At 30.7% G+C, this 16,686-nt stretch overlaps 1 protein-coding gene across 4 annotated transcripts in view; it reads right to left on the bottom strand.

Moving 5' to 3' along the window:
- Positions 1-16,686, bottom strand: part of LOC117177520 (protein diaphanous) — an 86,732-nt gene that overhangs the window by 65,879 nt on the left and 4,167 nt on the right. For 2 of the 4 annotated variants that reach the window (XR_004467703.1, XM_033368283.1), the window contains exon 1: positions 15,624-16,362. The exons of 1 other annotated variant lie outside the window; for it this stretch is intronic. Coding sequence is in view for 2 of the 3 variants with exons in the window: in XM_033368283.1 (XP_033224174.1) it covers positions 15,624-15,680 (57 nt within the window). In the remaining variant the exon portion in view is untranslated. Of the gene's footprint in view, positions 1-15,623; positions 16,363-16,686 lie in introns of those variants that run through there. One more of the 4 variants, XM_033368287.1, reaches the window with a different exon arrangement.

The following is a 16,686-nucleotide window of genomic DNA, read 5'->3' on the forward strand; positions in this document are numbered from 1 at the left end:
GCCTTCATTGGCCGGATATTGTCTAAATCAAGCTCATTTCATACCTTCATTGGCTAGATATTGACAACATCCTGGACAAATCTTGCCTTCATTGGCTAGATAATCACTAAATCTCGCTCATGTCTTGCCTTCATTGGCTCGATAATTACTAAATTGCAATCATGACTTGCCTTCATTGGCTGGTTGTTGACTAAGTCATTCTCATTTCTTACCATTATGGGTTCTATATTGATTTCCTCTTCATATATTGTCTTTATTGGCTGAATATTAGCAATAAATTACAAGTTCACATTAATGACCCTGAAAAATGACCTGTGTCTTAAGGCCATGACTTTCTTTGCATTTTCCTGTTAGAGCCCAATAACTTTCATAGGGAACATTTTTTTCGCAGAGCTCCAGTTTTCCAGATATTTGGTAACGTTTCTTAGAAGGGTTGGATGTTTAACCCCCTATAACTCGAAAACTGTCCATTTTCGGACTTTTTGTCCCATAACACTTTTGATCGGGACATTGAGAACTACAGTTTTACGAAGTTTAATCAAAATCGACCAAAAGCCATTTCATGTACATTTGCTGCGGAGTCCTTTCAGAAATAATTTAAAATTTGAACTTATTACAAAAAGGTTCAACCAAAGTAAAGTTTAAAAAATTTATAAGCATTTTAAAGATTTTGAAAGGTTTAAAGATACAGTCCGGTCTGTTAATAATGCCGTTTCACCTCATTTTTGCTCGATCGCACCGCCACCATTCCGCTATCGCTTCGAGCGCCATTTCAACCCAGTCTCTCTGAATAGTGCCACTCAAATTATTGTACGAAAATAGACTATGTACCGGATTAATGCTTTATAGTACATATATTAATTAATTAAATACTTACCGAATCAATGCTTGTATAAAAAAAAAACTCATTTTTGTTGAATCAAAATCGCGAAAAAAACATCCAAACGAAAAACACTCCCCTACCAGCGCATGTCCGGCATTAGTCAGAGAGCGGACTCTAATACACAATTTTTCTTAAGATACCTGGGAAAATTTAAAATAATTTTTTTATTAAAAACAAATATTTTAAAAAGAATATTTAAAAAGATTTCAAAAGAAAGACAGTTTTTGATAAATAAATAACAATTGAACAATTATTAATTTTGTTGCGACCTTAAATAAACTTAAGGATGTACACTAGGTACAATCAATCTCAAAAGTTGTCTATCTTTAAAATTATTTATAAAATCGACAAAAAAGATAAATTATTAATTTCTGTAAATCTTGATGGAGGCTTCTAAGCACGTTTCAGAAAAAAAATATTCAGGCTAAAATTGTTTAATTAACAGTTATTTTACGGTTTAGTTTTTGCTTTCACTTTAGGGATAAGTTACAATTTTTATTTAATTCTAATAATCAAGACCTCATTTTATTCTTCGAAGGATTCTCTAAATTTCTATTTGAGTTGATTTTATTTTAAAAATTAATTGAGAAATCATAGAGTTATAATTGTTATCAAAAATCATAGTTTAAATTTTAATTAACACCACCCAAATACAATTGTAGAGAATCCTTCGAAGAATAAAATGAGGCCTTGATCCTTAGGATTAAATAAAAATTGTAACTTTTCCCTAACGAGAAAGGAAAATCTAAACCTTTAAATAACTACTGTTAAATGAACAATTTTAACCTGAATTATTTTTTCTAAAGTGTGCTTAGAAGCCTCCATCAAAATTTACAGAAATTAATTCTTAGATCTTTTTTTGTCGATTTTATAAATCATTTTAAAGATAAGAAACTTTTGAGTTTTATTCTACGTAGTGTAGATCCTTAATTTATATTTTATATAAAAAAATCAGTTAATAAAAATTATAATCGTTCAATTTTTAGTTCAATTTTTAGCTTAGATTTGAAAATTTAGAATCTCCGAACTGTACAACTTATAAAATTTAAAATGGTTTACTTGAAATGTGTCAGAATCTTCCATTTTATATGCGTAAATTATGGAGCGTTTTAATAAAAAAAATTTAAACGTTAATTATAAAGTTAAAAATTGTAAATGGTTCCTCTTTCAGTGTTTTCATTTGAATTTCAGTTTGTATAAATTCAAATGAAAACATTTTTAAATTAGGAGGTTAAGTGCTTCAATCACAACGACCATTAAAAATGGTTGTGAACCGGGAAAACGCCGGGAAATGATCGGGAATTTTTTTCCTGGAATAAAACAGCCAACCTGCTATTGGTGCAAAATTATGGCGAATTTTTTATATGTACTTTTTTTATTAGTCAACAATAATACGCACACTCCCTGCTCGCCGGGCACATAAACTGTAGAGGGCCGTGCGACGCGATGGAGTAAAGGGTCGCACGCTGAATGCACTGACTACACTGACTGCTCTCTTGAATGCTCGTGATTGCTCACAATCTCACGTTGGCTCCTACTGACTTGCTCATGATTCACACGGAAAAAATTCTTGAGGCGAACGAGTGAATCGAGAATATATTAAACTCAAAGAAAGTGTACGATTGGATTAGGTAAAACGTTTAGTTAGAAGAGTTACACATTTAGTTACTTTATGTAAATTGTTCTCGTAAATCAGGAATTCGGACAAAATTGCTAAGTTCAAAAGTTTATTATTTTCGACAGATTATGTATAATTGTATTATCTTCAGATTAGAAAAAAATTTAGTTGTTATAGAAATATATTAACTCACAGTAGCCAATTTTTCGTCTGGTATCGCGAAAATGATTTTCCCTGAAATCCGTGTAATGCATTTGGAGGTCAAGTTTGTTGTTTTTATCGCGTTTCTTGATATTTCAATATAGTTATCGCCTACAATCGAAACAAATGTAAATTATTATTACTGCATCTTAAACTCCATTTAATATTAACAATCGCGCACATTTTAAGTGGTAAAAAGAGTTTGATTGTCCAAAGTAAATCTCAACTGTCACTGCTCCCGATTAGACCGTCGCCATTTTATTTCGCTGCTCCCATAATGCACCGGCGCTCTTCCGATAATTGCTTCAGACACCTATTCTTAATATCCCTATTATAGCTATACTTATTAGGGGTCTGACTATACGATATCCCTGGTATATGGAAAATGGTCAAGGATATTCATTTTCGCTGATCCAGGGATCTTTCTAAATTCCTTCGTTCGTTTTCGGCTAAATGTTTGGCTATAATAAGGAATAATACCCCTGTCACAGCTCAATTTTTTTTACCGTGTAGGAATAGTTTAAGAGATTTCGGCTGATTTCACTTGATTTTCGCTTATTTCAAAAGATTGCATCTTTTTCAAAAGATCCTCTCAGATACCATTAATTTTACATCATGTCGCAAAGTGTTATGCTTGCTACATTTGATTTCAAACCGATTTCAAACGCTAAACTCCTTGATTGGAGAGTGAATGGCCCCTCAATCTTTTTACTGTAAATGGTATGGGCAATATAAAAAGACGGCATGCTTACACTGAGAAAACTATATCGCATAAATTACAATATACATCGTAATTCCTGCGCTATATATCGTAATTATCGCATTATAATAGTGCAAAATCGTGATATTATACATTGCAAGTTTTAACATTATATACCGCATAATTGTGCAATCTATAACGTAAGAATTTAAGTTTATTACGCTATCACATTGTAATTCTACTTTTGTGATCTTGCGAGGGTTCGAGTAGTGAACAAACGATCACAGGAAAAATTAAAGATAAAGTTTACATCGATTCCACGTGAAAGATTCACCGGAACAAAAATTAACCTTGCCAGATAAACTTCACATCAATCGCAGATCATTTCTGATTTGTAAGCTTGCCTGGATAATCTTTCATGGTATAATCGCTCCATTTTTATTCAAGGTATAGTGAAAATTACGACGCCAGCGCTATCCAGCGTCGTCTAACTTCATTAAATTTGAGAAAAAAGGGGATTCCCATCTGTCAGTTACATTTTGCGTCACGAGTTCAGAATTATTTTCCTAACTTCAGTTGCAGGTCTTACCTGAAGCAATTTTTTACTTTTTTCTGTGATTGTTTTAAATCTGGTGTCCCGATTTATAGCTCGAACTCACACATACTCTGCCTCTTTCCCATTGCTGCTAAGGACGCCGTATAGCAGACGAGAGCAACAAAATTTAACTTCATTTTTTTCTGTCATATTAGTGAATTATAATATCGTTCAAAGCTCCAGGGTCTGAATGTACGATATCATATTGTGCATTCTTGCAATATAGAGGTTTTGCGATATCATTGTGCGATATCTTTTTCTCCGTGTAGAGAATTATTGGACAAATAAAGAAATAGGGTACAAGCTCAAAGATGAATGGGCTAGAATGCGGTGTGTAAATGTAGGAATGGCCGTGGGTAAAGGATTTAAGGATGTGAAGTAAAACTTTGCGGTTCAGAATATGATGACATACTGCATACATGCACAGGAATTAATTTATCAAAGTTTTATTAGGGAGGTTGAAATTTGGTTGGGAGAAGCTCATATCGAGATTCAAGATAAACTTCGTAAAACTCTCGCTGGAGAACCAAGGATGAGAATCTGCAAATATGCGAGGGAGTTTGAGCGAATAGCGTGAGAGAAGGCTCAAAATAATGAGGAAAATCTATCAAATCCATTGTTAGAGAGCAACAGAGGTGGTACAGTTTATTGCTACTTTGAAATGCGATATTTATGCAAACTCCTGTTAAAAACAAGAATCCAATTACCAAATTTGGACCACAACGAATAAACAAAAACAAAAAATTCTATTGTAATCTGAAAAAAAGAAAGAAAAAAAGAATTATACATAAAAAAAAGAAAAATTTTCGGACAAAAATATATAATTAATATAATAAATAATTAATATATCTTTTTTTTCAGATTACAATAGAATTTTTTGTTTATTCGTTGTGGTCCAAATTTGGTCGTTGGACTCTTGTTTTTAACAAGAGTTTCCATCAATTTGATTATTGGACGTTCAATAGGATTTTTAATTTGGATTTTAATCTAATTTAAATTTATTACATTTTGATGCGATATTTAATTCTTATGTTTTTTAAAATGTTTATGCATTATTTTTATGTATTTAGGGCTAGTAATTGAATATATTAATTTAGGTATTGTACACTAGACCCGCAGTTTAGGCCTTCCTAGAACTTCTAGCCCAGGCAGTTTCTCAGCTCGTGGGGTCGAGGAAACGTTGTCATGCATGCGACATCACCAGTAGTGGAGCGATAAAAGTGGGCAATACACTCAGCCAATGGGTGCGTCAGCTTTCAGCACATGCGTTAGTTTGTTTTTGATGTTTAGTGGGATATTTCGATTTTGGTTGTGTTAAAATTGTTAAAAATGCCGACGGAAAATAAGAGACATCATTTTTCGTTCAAAGATAAATCTAAGTTTGAGGTCAAGTGAAAGCAGTTAGCTCAGAAAGCTTATTGCAACAATAAGGTTGAAAATTAAGAATACCAGTACAAAAAATCGTCAAAAGCAAGTAATAATATAGGTTTGGATGCTGCTCTAATAGAATGGTTTAGGAGAGCAAGAGACAAAGGCCGCAAATGTTTAAAGTAATTAAGCGGGGAAAACAGTTTTACGCATAACGGATAGTTGACATGTAGTTTTTCTTCAAATTTAAATTATTATGTGTATTAAATAAAAAATGGACGAAATTAAATAAATATTTTTTTCCACGGAGAAAAATCCAACAAAAAATTGAGAACCAGAAAAACGCTCCTTTGAGCCGTTTATTTAATTTCCCAAATTTTGAACTCGATATTTCATTTCGTGTGGATGTATGTTGTTCCAAATAGAATAACAATTCAGTAGGAATAGGGTAAATTCGATATGGTCTTAAAGGTTCTAAATTTCAATAATTCTATTTCACATGGGACTCAATTTGAAAGTCATAAAAATGCTAAGTTTTGAAATTAGAAAGCATTTCAATTTTAAAAAGTCCACAAATTAACAAGTTTACAGGTATGAAATTTCTAATTTCAATGCTGTTGAAGTTTCATAACACCTCTTAATTTGAAAATCTTCAATTTTTTAAATTGAGGTGCTCTTAATCAATTTAAATGCAATAAAATTTTAACATTTTAGAATTCAAACTTTAAAATGTATCAATTTGAAAAACCAAAAATTGAAATTATTCGCGGAGAAAGACCCACAATTGAAAACATAGATTTAAATTTTAGAAAAAAAATCGATAAGTAAAAAATCGGTTTCTCTCTATCCTAACGAATTCATAATGATTCTACACAATTCTATATTTATAATCGTTCTTTTTTAATTCGACAGACTCCCTCTTTAGATATTACTGATTTTCACTCAAGCAAAGTATTTTTATATCATGCTTCCATAACTATAAATACCTAAGTCCACAATGTTATTTTCTCCTCCCCCGAAGAATTGCGATTTTGGCACGTTACACGTTTTGGAGTGACAGGACTTCTGTATTTGAAAACTTTCCGCAGATTGTAATGCACACACTTCGAGAGGAAAGAACTTTTTTTTTTAAAGGTAGTTGTGTACAAAGATTGTATACATCATTCCAGAGTCTGTAGTAAACACGGTAGTATCTTCGCCACTCTCATGGTATATTTTTCCACGCGAAATTGCTTTCATCAATTACATTCCTGAATGAATCGCTTCCACTCTAAGACTTCCCGAATGTTTGAATGAGCGGAAATTTAAACAATGTATGACTAAAATCATTTTAAAAGTGTTATATCGAATGTCAATAAATATGATTAATAGTAATAATTTTTTAAATGATAATTTTTTACGATAGAAAATTTTAAGGGAAATAGAAAAAAAGTATTTCCGCAGGAAAAAATACAGCAAAAGTACAATTTTTAGAGAAATGGAGATTGAATTCCACCGAACGGATTTCAAACCAGATTCAGTATTCAACGAGGAAGACGTCTTGTAATAAAACTGTTTGAAGACACGTTCCACCATTTACATTATAGAATTACTTGTTAATTTCCCTAACAGAATAAATCTGCACAAGAAATGTCGATGAAACAGCGGAAAGTATGAAGATAAAATACCTCCTCGTAAGCAAATTGTACAAAAAATGCATAACATTAGTTTTAAGAGAAAAGCAATCCTTCACAAATTTCGAAATTTATCATGGACATGAACCCTCCAAATTTCTTCATCTCGGTGAATTAGGTTAAAAGGGATTCAAATTAAATTTGTATACTTTATAATAATTTTCAAAGAGAAAATAATTCACGTCAAATAGAATAGATTCTGAAAGTGTAAAAGGAACCGTACACAGCTTTCTATTCTATTAAATTCCTCTGGTATGCATATTACCTAAAATTAAAATGTTATTACGAGGAAGCAATAATTAGGGACTCTATTATTTTGTCTAAATTGTATGCAATTATAAGATGACTTTATTTACATCTATGTTTAGAAAGGAGCTAATTTGACTTTAGTGTTAAATGTAAAGACTATATACTTTTCTAAGGAAGAGATTAATTCATATTTGCGAGAGAATAAACCAAGTAACAAAATGAAAAATTAAATGGTTTTTTAAAGTGATGCAAGATAAGCATATGACGCATCAGTTCAGCTTAGCGCGAAATACTAACTGACGTCATTACGTCAAGTCATTTAGATTTTTTAGCGTCGGCGTCAGTGGAAAACATATAATTTTGTTTCTTCCCCAAAAAATTTTGGCCCTCTTCCCATTTCCTGTCTAAATAAATATATTGACTACGACTTGGCTGGCATGAACTGAAGACATATTCATCGTTTTCGATGCTTTCGATTAACTTCAAACTAAATTTGAAAGTCTTTCAAATTATGAAAAATATTGATTAAATCAGGGTTTTCTTTATATAAGAGTTTTAAGTTATTTCTTAGAATGATATATATAATAAAAAAAACTTATGAATAAAAAATTAAAGAACTAATATAAAAATTATCATTATACCATGAACATTCTATAACAGAAAAAATGTGGTTAATTTTCAAATGAAATGAAAAATGTAAATTGACGTAGGTCGACATTCAAGTATTTTACGATCAAGGTTTGAAATGCTGTTTTCAAGGAAACATTTGCCAAGGAAATTGGTGATATTTATTTGCATTTCATATCACCTTTCTCGCAATAAAACACGTGCCTTTGTATTTTTTATTACGTATGTATGTAAGGTAGAAGTAAGGAAACTTGTCTTCAGAGAATTATACTTCAGAGTATTATTGAGTAGTTATGAAGTTATAAAATTTAAACTAAATAATGTCCAAATAATGTAATAACATATTTTTAAAAATATTTAATCAAGTATTTTATCCGATGTTTAAAAATTTAATAAAAGCTTTTATCAGAGACGTCGATTGAATTTCTTGGTATTCCTTGTCCATTGAAATAAATATATTTTTAATTTAATTATCTTCATCTGTATAAAAATAAGATTCTCCTCGTGAAATTCGGAGAAAGTAGTTTTTAACAGAAACGTTATCCAGATAAAATTGGATTTGGTCATCTGGAATTGGATTTTCTTCGACATGTTAGTTTCCACAACCCTGATTAATCCTCAAAACGAATTTAAAAGGCCTAGGGAGTTAAGCATTGAAAAGTTGTCCACGCACGTATTAAGTTCATTTTAACACCATAGGTTGGAACCAATCTGATGTAAAATTTCTCTGTAGCGATAACCTTAAAATTACATTTATGGGGGAACCCGAATATGAGATAGCGGGATTTCAGCAAAACTAAGAGGTCCACTATGTTGGTTCTATCACGAACTTACAGGCCGTGAAGAAAAAGTAATTTCGTGGTAAGTAGGAAAATATCGATAGTGTTCAAGTTTTTCATTCTACAAGTCCAGCGTAGTAAGTGCGTAGTTGCACGGTGTGGTTCTCATAGTATGAGATACCTGTCGTTCTTATAACACACACTGGGCTGCGCGAGGGCAACTGGTTACAAAGGAGTTTGTGACTACTGCAAAAACTAAATATATCTAAATTACAGTAAATTTATACTTCGGAAACATAGAATTAAGTTTTTCATTAGAAATAATACTTTATTTTGTATTTTATTAGCAATTTCTTGGGGTATCTCATGTTATAAGAATAGTTTGACGAGTTTCGAAAAAGCACTTTTTTACATATATTGTATTTTCAGTAAAAAAAAAAATCGATAAAATTGTTCATCTAAGCACCTTATGGTAAACTAAATTCCCTTTACAATGACCTGTATTAAATTTAAATTCATTCCATAGAATTCCGGCAATCATACTAAACAGAGTTGGAGTCTCATATTTGGGTACTCTCCTCTATGTTATAATTACAAATAAGGCTTACAGAAAAAATTTTGAATTCAAGAAAATATAAAAAAGGTTTTCAAACTTCAAAATTGTTGTGTGAAGTTGTGTTTTAGAGATGCTTTAACCAATTTCAAATACGGAATTATCAAAAATCCTTTGTTTTGCAAATATGATACAGGAAGGCGCCATTTTGAATAAAAGTAGTGTAAATTAAGGGAACATCTTGAAATTATTTGCCTGAATGCGACATATGCACTTATTGTCTATTTTGACTCCCCCCGCACCCTTTATTAATGCGCCCCATACACACACCTATGACCGAGGATCATGTATTTTGCAGTATACTGGCTGTAATTTTTTCTTTTTTTACATAGAATTTATCATGGAAAAATTTAAAAATAATTAATTTGTTTATAACATATTCATTGATCAAACAATTTGTGTTTGTTTCAAAGATGATTGTGTCACATATAACAAATTATCGGTATCCACGAAAAGATATAAATTGATTAGGCAATAGAAAATATCAATATGGTCGATTCATTTTTTTGTTAATTGTTCAAATAATTTTTTATTGTTTAAATGTAACTTCTAATTTAAATGAGGCAGAAAAGTGTACTCCATATAATTTCCGTATATCCTGTATTCTCTTAACTTGACATATTTGACGAAGCTCATTGAAAAGTTGGCAACAAACTAGCCTTTTCTTTCTAGCTCCAGTCAAAAGTTAGATTGAAACAATAAACAGTTTTTGAAACAATTAAGAACGATTTAGTCTAATTAGTACATATTACTCAAAGGAAATGGAAATGTTCGATAATATGTTGGAAAAAATTGTTTAAACAAATTGAAACTGTATAAAACTGATCAGCAAATGGTGAAAATACAACACAGGAGAATTTGTTGAAGATCGTTCAAAAAATGGCAGAAAAGTACCCTTATCTTTCTAGCTCGAGTCAAAATTTACATTTACATAATAAACAGTTATTTGAATAATTAACAACAAAGTGGATCAATAATGCGGATTTTGGATTTGAACTAATTAGTTGTTATTCAGAGGAGGTGGAAATGTTTTATATTAGGTTGGAAAACATTGTTTAAACAAATGAAAAATATATCCAGGCAGTAGTTACATTTAAACAATATAAAATTGCTTAAACAATTAACAAAAAATTTAATCGACCATACTGATATTTTACATTGCCTAATTAGTTTATCGTTATGAGGATAAATACAATTTGGGATAAAATGCGAAAAAATAATCTTTTAAACAAACAAAAATGATTCAAACAATTAATATTTAATAACAAAATTAATTTTTTTATTTTGCCATTGAAGATTACACGTAAAAAAGTAATAATTACGACTAATGTTCCGTAAATTACATGATTCTGGGTTAGAGGCAAACAATTAATATTTAATAACAAAATTAATTAATTTTTTTATTTTTCCATTGAAAATTACACGTAAAAAAGTAATAATTACGACTAATGTTCCGTAAAATACATGATTCTGAGTTAGAGGATGGTTTTTGTGGCATGATGGAAGAGAGTGGGAAGAGGAGTCAAAATATAAAATAAACGAATATTTGCCCCGCGTAAGATTTTTTTAGCCATCAAGTACCCCTATGAAAAATTTAGTTAAAATATATGTTAAAGCAAACAATCGAAGCATTTTTTTCAAATAAAATAAGTGGTGTATCTCTCAAACGTAAACTTAGAAACGATTTTAAGATAAAGAAAAATTTTCACCCCTTTTTTATTATTTTAAATTTAAACTTTCTTCTTTGAGTAATCTTAATAGTGACTATAACATACATTTCGATCGTCAAAACTCCAGTTCAGCCTTTTTTACAAAAAATAACTTTTTTCATTTTACTTTCTCTCTCCACAACTCCCTCAAAAATTAAATGTTAAGGTTACCCTTTGAAGGAATTTTATTTCATATGACTGCCCAATGCCCATTTATAGTGCTAATGTGAAGTTGCAAATTTTACGTGCATACCCCTCCTAGGTCCTTTGATTATAAATTCATTTGTTTTTAAGAAAACAGGAAGTCTTGAAAGATGAAAACTCTTTTCATTGTACACCATTTAACTTTTCTTTTCCGCATTAGTTCATATTCTGCCACCCTCAGACACGAAACAGAGAACAAAAAGTGACGTTTACAATATTTGATCTTTTTTCCTTATAGTAGCATATATCCGCAATGCACATGTTCGTGGATGCATGGGGCAAAAAAAATAATGACAAACTTGTAATTGTCGTGGAATGCAGCCGTCCTGGAGAGCAATGCAGCTCAACCGGTTCCCAGGATTGCAAGCACGTCAAAAAGAGTCTGACATTTGCAATGGCATTTTCACAAATCTTGAACGTGCTTCATTGTTAGAAAATAACTAAATACCTTCATAAAATGTGCCTTACAATACGTTCTCTACATTCGTAAGTCCAATGAAGAAGACTTCATTAATTAAACAATTAAGGCCTTAAGAGTTCTAAGCTCATAAAATGTTTAAACCACTTGTCTTGCTTTTATACTAACTGGCCTTGGCGATATTAACATATCTACTGTAAGTATGTATAACAAACACAAGATAAAATCTTTAAACATGTTCTATTTTTAATACACAATAGTGATATGTTTTTATTTGGTGGCAAAAATTTTAGGCCGTTTTTCAGAAGATAATTTATTTTTAATGTTGAAAATGTAATTTTTCTTAATATTGAAAACCATAAAAATTCACGAAGATTTATTTTAAAGCCTTCAATTTTTTTTAAATTTTAGTATTAAGTATCAAAAAATGAAAGTTAAAAAATTTTTTTAAGCATTGAAAATTGAATGACATTTTCAAATCTGTAAAAATTTTATTTTGAAGCCTTAAAAATTAACCTTTTTCAATTTTAGAATGAGACACTTAAGCGTAATAAAGCCGTTCTCTGCAAGAACTTAAGCTGGAAAAGTGCAAAAGAAGAAAACTCCAAATGAAGAAAAAATGTATTCTAACGTGTTATGAGTAAATGTGATGGGTTCTTACATATTCTTTGCCGAATAATATCTCTCGAAAAAATGAGACAACAAAAGTAAAGTTTAATCATTGCCATAGTTTTTTATAAACAATTACGTGACGACAGTTATAAGTTGTTTTTACGGCCCTAGTAAAGTCCTAAATAAAATCAGAGGCATTTGTACTGTGAGGTTGGTCAGGCTTATTGAAGATAGATTTGAAAAACATAAAAATGAGATTTAAATGTTGAAATGTTAAATGTTAAAATTTAAGCGTTGAAAATTATTTTGTTTGAACAAATACTCCAGTGAATTAGGACTTAATAGATTAAAAATGATTTAGAACTTTATAAATTGTTCATAAATTTTTATTTTATGAAAATTTTTTGTAACTAAATACCATAATAATCATGAAATAGAACGATTTTAGTGAAAAATAATTTTTGTCTACAACTGATACACTAGTGTATCCGCTTAAATAAACTATTGATAACTTGAAAATGCCACTAAAAATCTAAAAGTTAAGAAAAAAAAACTAGGGAAATATGGATTTTCGAAGTTAGAGATTCTTGCAGAGAATGGCTCAATTTGAAATTCGAAAATGTTTCAAATTTTGAATTACCTTATTTTAAATCGTTTACAATTAATAACTGTCAATGAATTAAGATTTAAAATTTTCAAAATGAAAGGATTCAAATTTTAATTCCAAAGCTGAAACTGAAAAGGAAACAATTGAAATTGTAGCATTACAATTCAATATCAAATAGTTTGAAATCACAAAAAAATTTAAATATAAGAAAATGTTTCAATTTATTATTTAGGTATAAAATTCAAATGGGGTCGTTGCATGAATTTGAGATAATACAAGGAAAGGACCAGAAGAGGGTGGCAGGGGCGTTCCTTCTGAGGTCCTCAGTTGGTTAGATGCCCACATTTAGCGCACTGCCATGACTTTATTTAAGTATATGTGTCTCTTTTGAGGGAACCAAAGTTTAAGGTGGGTTCAGAACCACCAAAGCACCGGTGGTATCGGCACTGGGATCGAACCCCAGGGCTTCTGCTCACAAGCCTGACCCTTCAAACTAAAAGTCTCATAGCTTTAGAACTTCAAGTCCTTAAATAGTTTTAAGTATATGGAAAGGCTAAGTTATGGACACAGATTTCTGCAAACGATATCCATAGACACCAGAGAATTCGAGGGTATATTTTCATGCTATGTTTAGGAAAAGAATCTCCTTGATAAATGTTAAATTTATTATTGTTAAGCAGCCACCCTTAGGTTTCCTGCATTTAAGAAACTTCAACATGAGGATCTTGAAGTTTAGGAATTGTCAAGTTTAAAACTTGAACAAATAAAGCTTCCCTTTCTTGCATCAAAATCAGGTAGAGCTCTATGGTAGTGAACCAAAACAGATTTCTATCTTTGAAAATGGGTAAGCGACTACGTGTACACCAGATGTGATTTTTCCTTGCAAAGTGCTGAATTAAAAACATTTGCGTTCTCGGCGTTCCAGTACTTTTTAGTTTTTATGTCATCAATCTCTGTGTGTTGAGGTTCTATAAATCCTTTCTTCATGCAGTGCAATAGTGTCATAATATATGTATGTCTTCACGGTTGGATGTTTAATGTAGGAAGTTCGAAAGCAGCAGAGAATGTGTGCGTTTTGTTAGTCTCTTCAGCATTCACTATTCCGGTAGCTGCAGGAAATGCGGCGTGTGCCCATGTGTAACATATCACTGACGATTCTCCGGCTATCTTTCTATGTGGGTAAATAAGAACACAACCATATAATGACATAGGACCATTCAGTGTGACATTAAACAGCTGTATCAACCACCTCGACAGCTCTCTACAATCTACATACTATTTCAATCAAAACTTTAATTTTTTGTATTTGTAACATCTTCGTCCATTCCATTGTCAAAAAATCAACAATTTCCATCAAAATCAATCTATAATTTTTTATTGAACTTGTTTACTACGTCGACAATTTTTTCTTTCAAATTTCCATTAATGACAGAAATGAAGGTCCAATTATCAGCCTTGAACGCCTATTACATCCGTTTTGCTTTGTGATTTCGTGGTTTCCTGACACCAGTCACAAGTAAAAAAATTAAACAAACTCAATTTTATCAAGGTTGAAACGTATTAGAAAAAATTCCCGGTCATATTTCCATTCTTTTACTGCCTGAATTCAAAGCATTTAAACTTAAAAACTGAAACCTGGAAAATTCATCCATTCTAAATGCAAATCGTTCAATAATGTACTTTTCAAATTAGAAGCTAAGAAAAAAAGGTTAGAATAAGGTTAAAAAATTTTATATTATCTTCATTTTCCTATATATAGTTTTTAAACAATGAGCCTTACATCAAATGGAGATAGACGAAAATTATTCAGTAATAAAAACTACTGAAAACTATGGTTAATTTCCCGAAGAGGCATACAGAATATGCATCGTGGAAAAAGGATCTAGCATCAAAAATAGTTAGATGATATATATGTGATTATTAATTCAAATTTAATTTCAGAATTAAAATTCAAAAAAGAAAAAAACTATAAACCGTGAAATTAAATTCTTTAAAATTAATAATTATTGTCCAATTATGCCTTATACCTTGCTAAATTCAACCCTTTTAATTTTTTATGTAGACTTTAAATCTTACAACAGAAATTATCTAAATTTTGGGAACTTTTGCATTAAAACTAGCGTTGCAATTTAAAACCATACAATTTTTAACATTTCAGTTTGAAAAACGCACCATTTTGAATCGATTTATAATTATTACAAATGTTTCCAAAAAATAAATATTGTTTTTTAAGCTTTTAATTTTAAGTTTTTAGATTTGATATTTTGTTAATTTCACACTTCCTTACGTAACATTTAATGTTTTAGTTTAAAAATCAATATTTAAAAATGACGGGCTACAAATAAAATAAATGTATTTTAAATTTAACATTTATAAAGCGTATGTATTTAAACGTAAATTATTTTAGGACGAAAGTTTCCAAAATGTATGATTAAAAATTTGAAAATATAAAAAATTGAACACCACATTCAAAGTGGCAAAGCTGTAAAACTGGAATGACCAAAATTGCACAATAAAAATATTGCATAATTTCATGTGATATTAAGTGAATTTTAAGGTGACTGATTACGTTTTTTAAAATAAAAAATTTTGAAAGCATCGGTCAAAAAATCAGATTGAATTCCGATAAGGGAAAACTGGGATAATAAATCCTGTAAAACTCGTCACTAAATATTTTACAACAATATTTTTTTCAATATCTAATATGACTTTTCAATTAAATGTTTCGTTCATTTAATAAATTAAATTGAAGATTAAGGATCTCTACCTTGATTGACTCGGCTTTACGGTACCAGCTTTTAGTCCTCCGAACGGAATTCGACATGGTGCCAATATTAAATGACTGCCCTTATAATCGAAACAGTTTTACACTTATCGACAACAGCAGATTTCCACAAATAGTCCCGAGATACAACTCAAACAGTCACAAGTCTGAATCATGTTTACTGTCAAATCGGCACCTTCACGTTTTGATTATCACTATTTAACACACAGAAGTTTGATAATTAACCAGTAGACGTTCCAAGATTCACATTACACAGCGGATTTTTATTTCACAGATTCAGCATAGTTGTCATTTACACTTTTTTATAAAATCAAATCGCCAGCTAGACTAAATCTTTTAAGTTTTAAAGAAACTTCATAAAAATTGCTTTCTACATTTATCTATTTAATGAAAGTTAAGTTATTTATTCGTGAATAACTTTACCTAAATGGCTTTTGGTATCAGTGATGATCAAAAATGTATGTCTCTGATAAATGTTGAAGAGTTTAAACACAAGCGAAAAAGGAATTTAATATGAAGCAAACTCCACGAAATTCAAGAACTTTCTGCCTCGAATTTTGTCGTAACATTTGATCTAAGTAGCCACTGAAGTAGGGAATGATAGACCGCGAATGGGTGTATATTACCAGAATTGGATCGCGTTTCAATCTACTTTAGTGTATAGAGGTCTGCGCACGACTGAAGATATTTTACCGCATCATAGGGGCGCATAAACATGGAAGTACTATCTAGCCTTTGAAACTCGACAATGTGTATTCACTAGACATGATTTCTGCTCGGTTTCTGCGTCTGAATAGGTAGTTGTTAACATACCAGCCTAAATATGCTGGAGGTGGAAACGCGGTAAGAAGGCATATATGTTGTGAGTGATTTGTATATTCGGTTCCTGAAAAATTCTATATAGACGAATTTAATTAGCACCACACTTGCAAAACCTGTCCTCTGTCAGCAATTATCATGCACTTGAACTAAAAAATTGTTATTACAAGAAACATTTTTTTTTTAAATGATTTAAATGAAATAATTCAATAATGCGTAATTGAGA

This window comes from Belonocnema kinseyi, chromosome 7, assembly GCF_010883055.1.
Source record: "Belonocnema kinseyi isolate 2016_QV_RU_SX_M_011 chromosome 7, B_treatae_v1, whole genome shotgun sequence".
NCBI classification, from domain to species: domain Eukaryota; kingdom Metazoa; phylum Arthropoda; class Insecta; order Hymenoptera; family Cynipidae; genus Belonocnema; species Belonocnema kinseyi.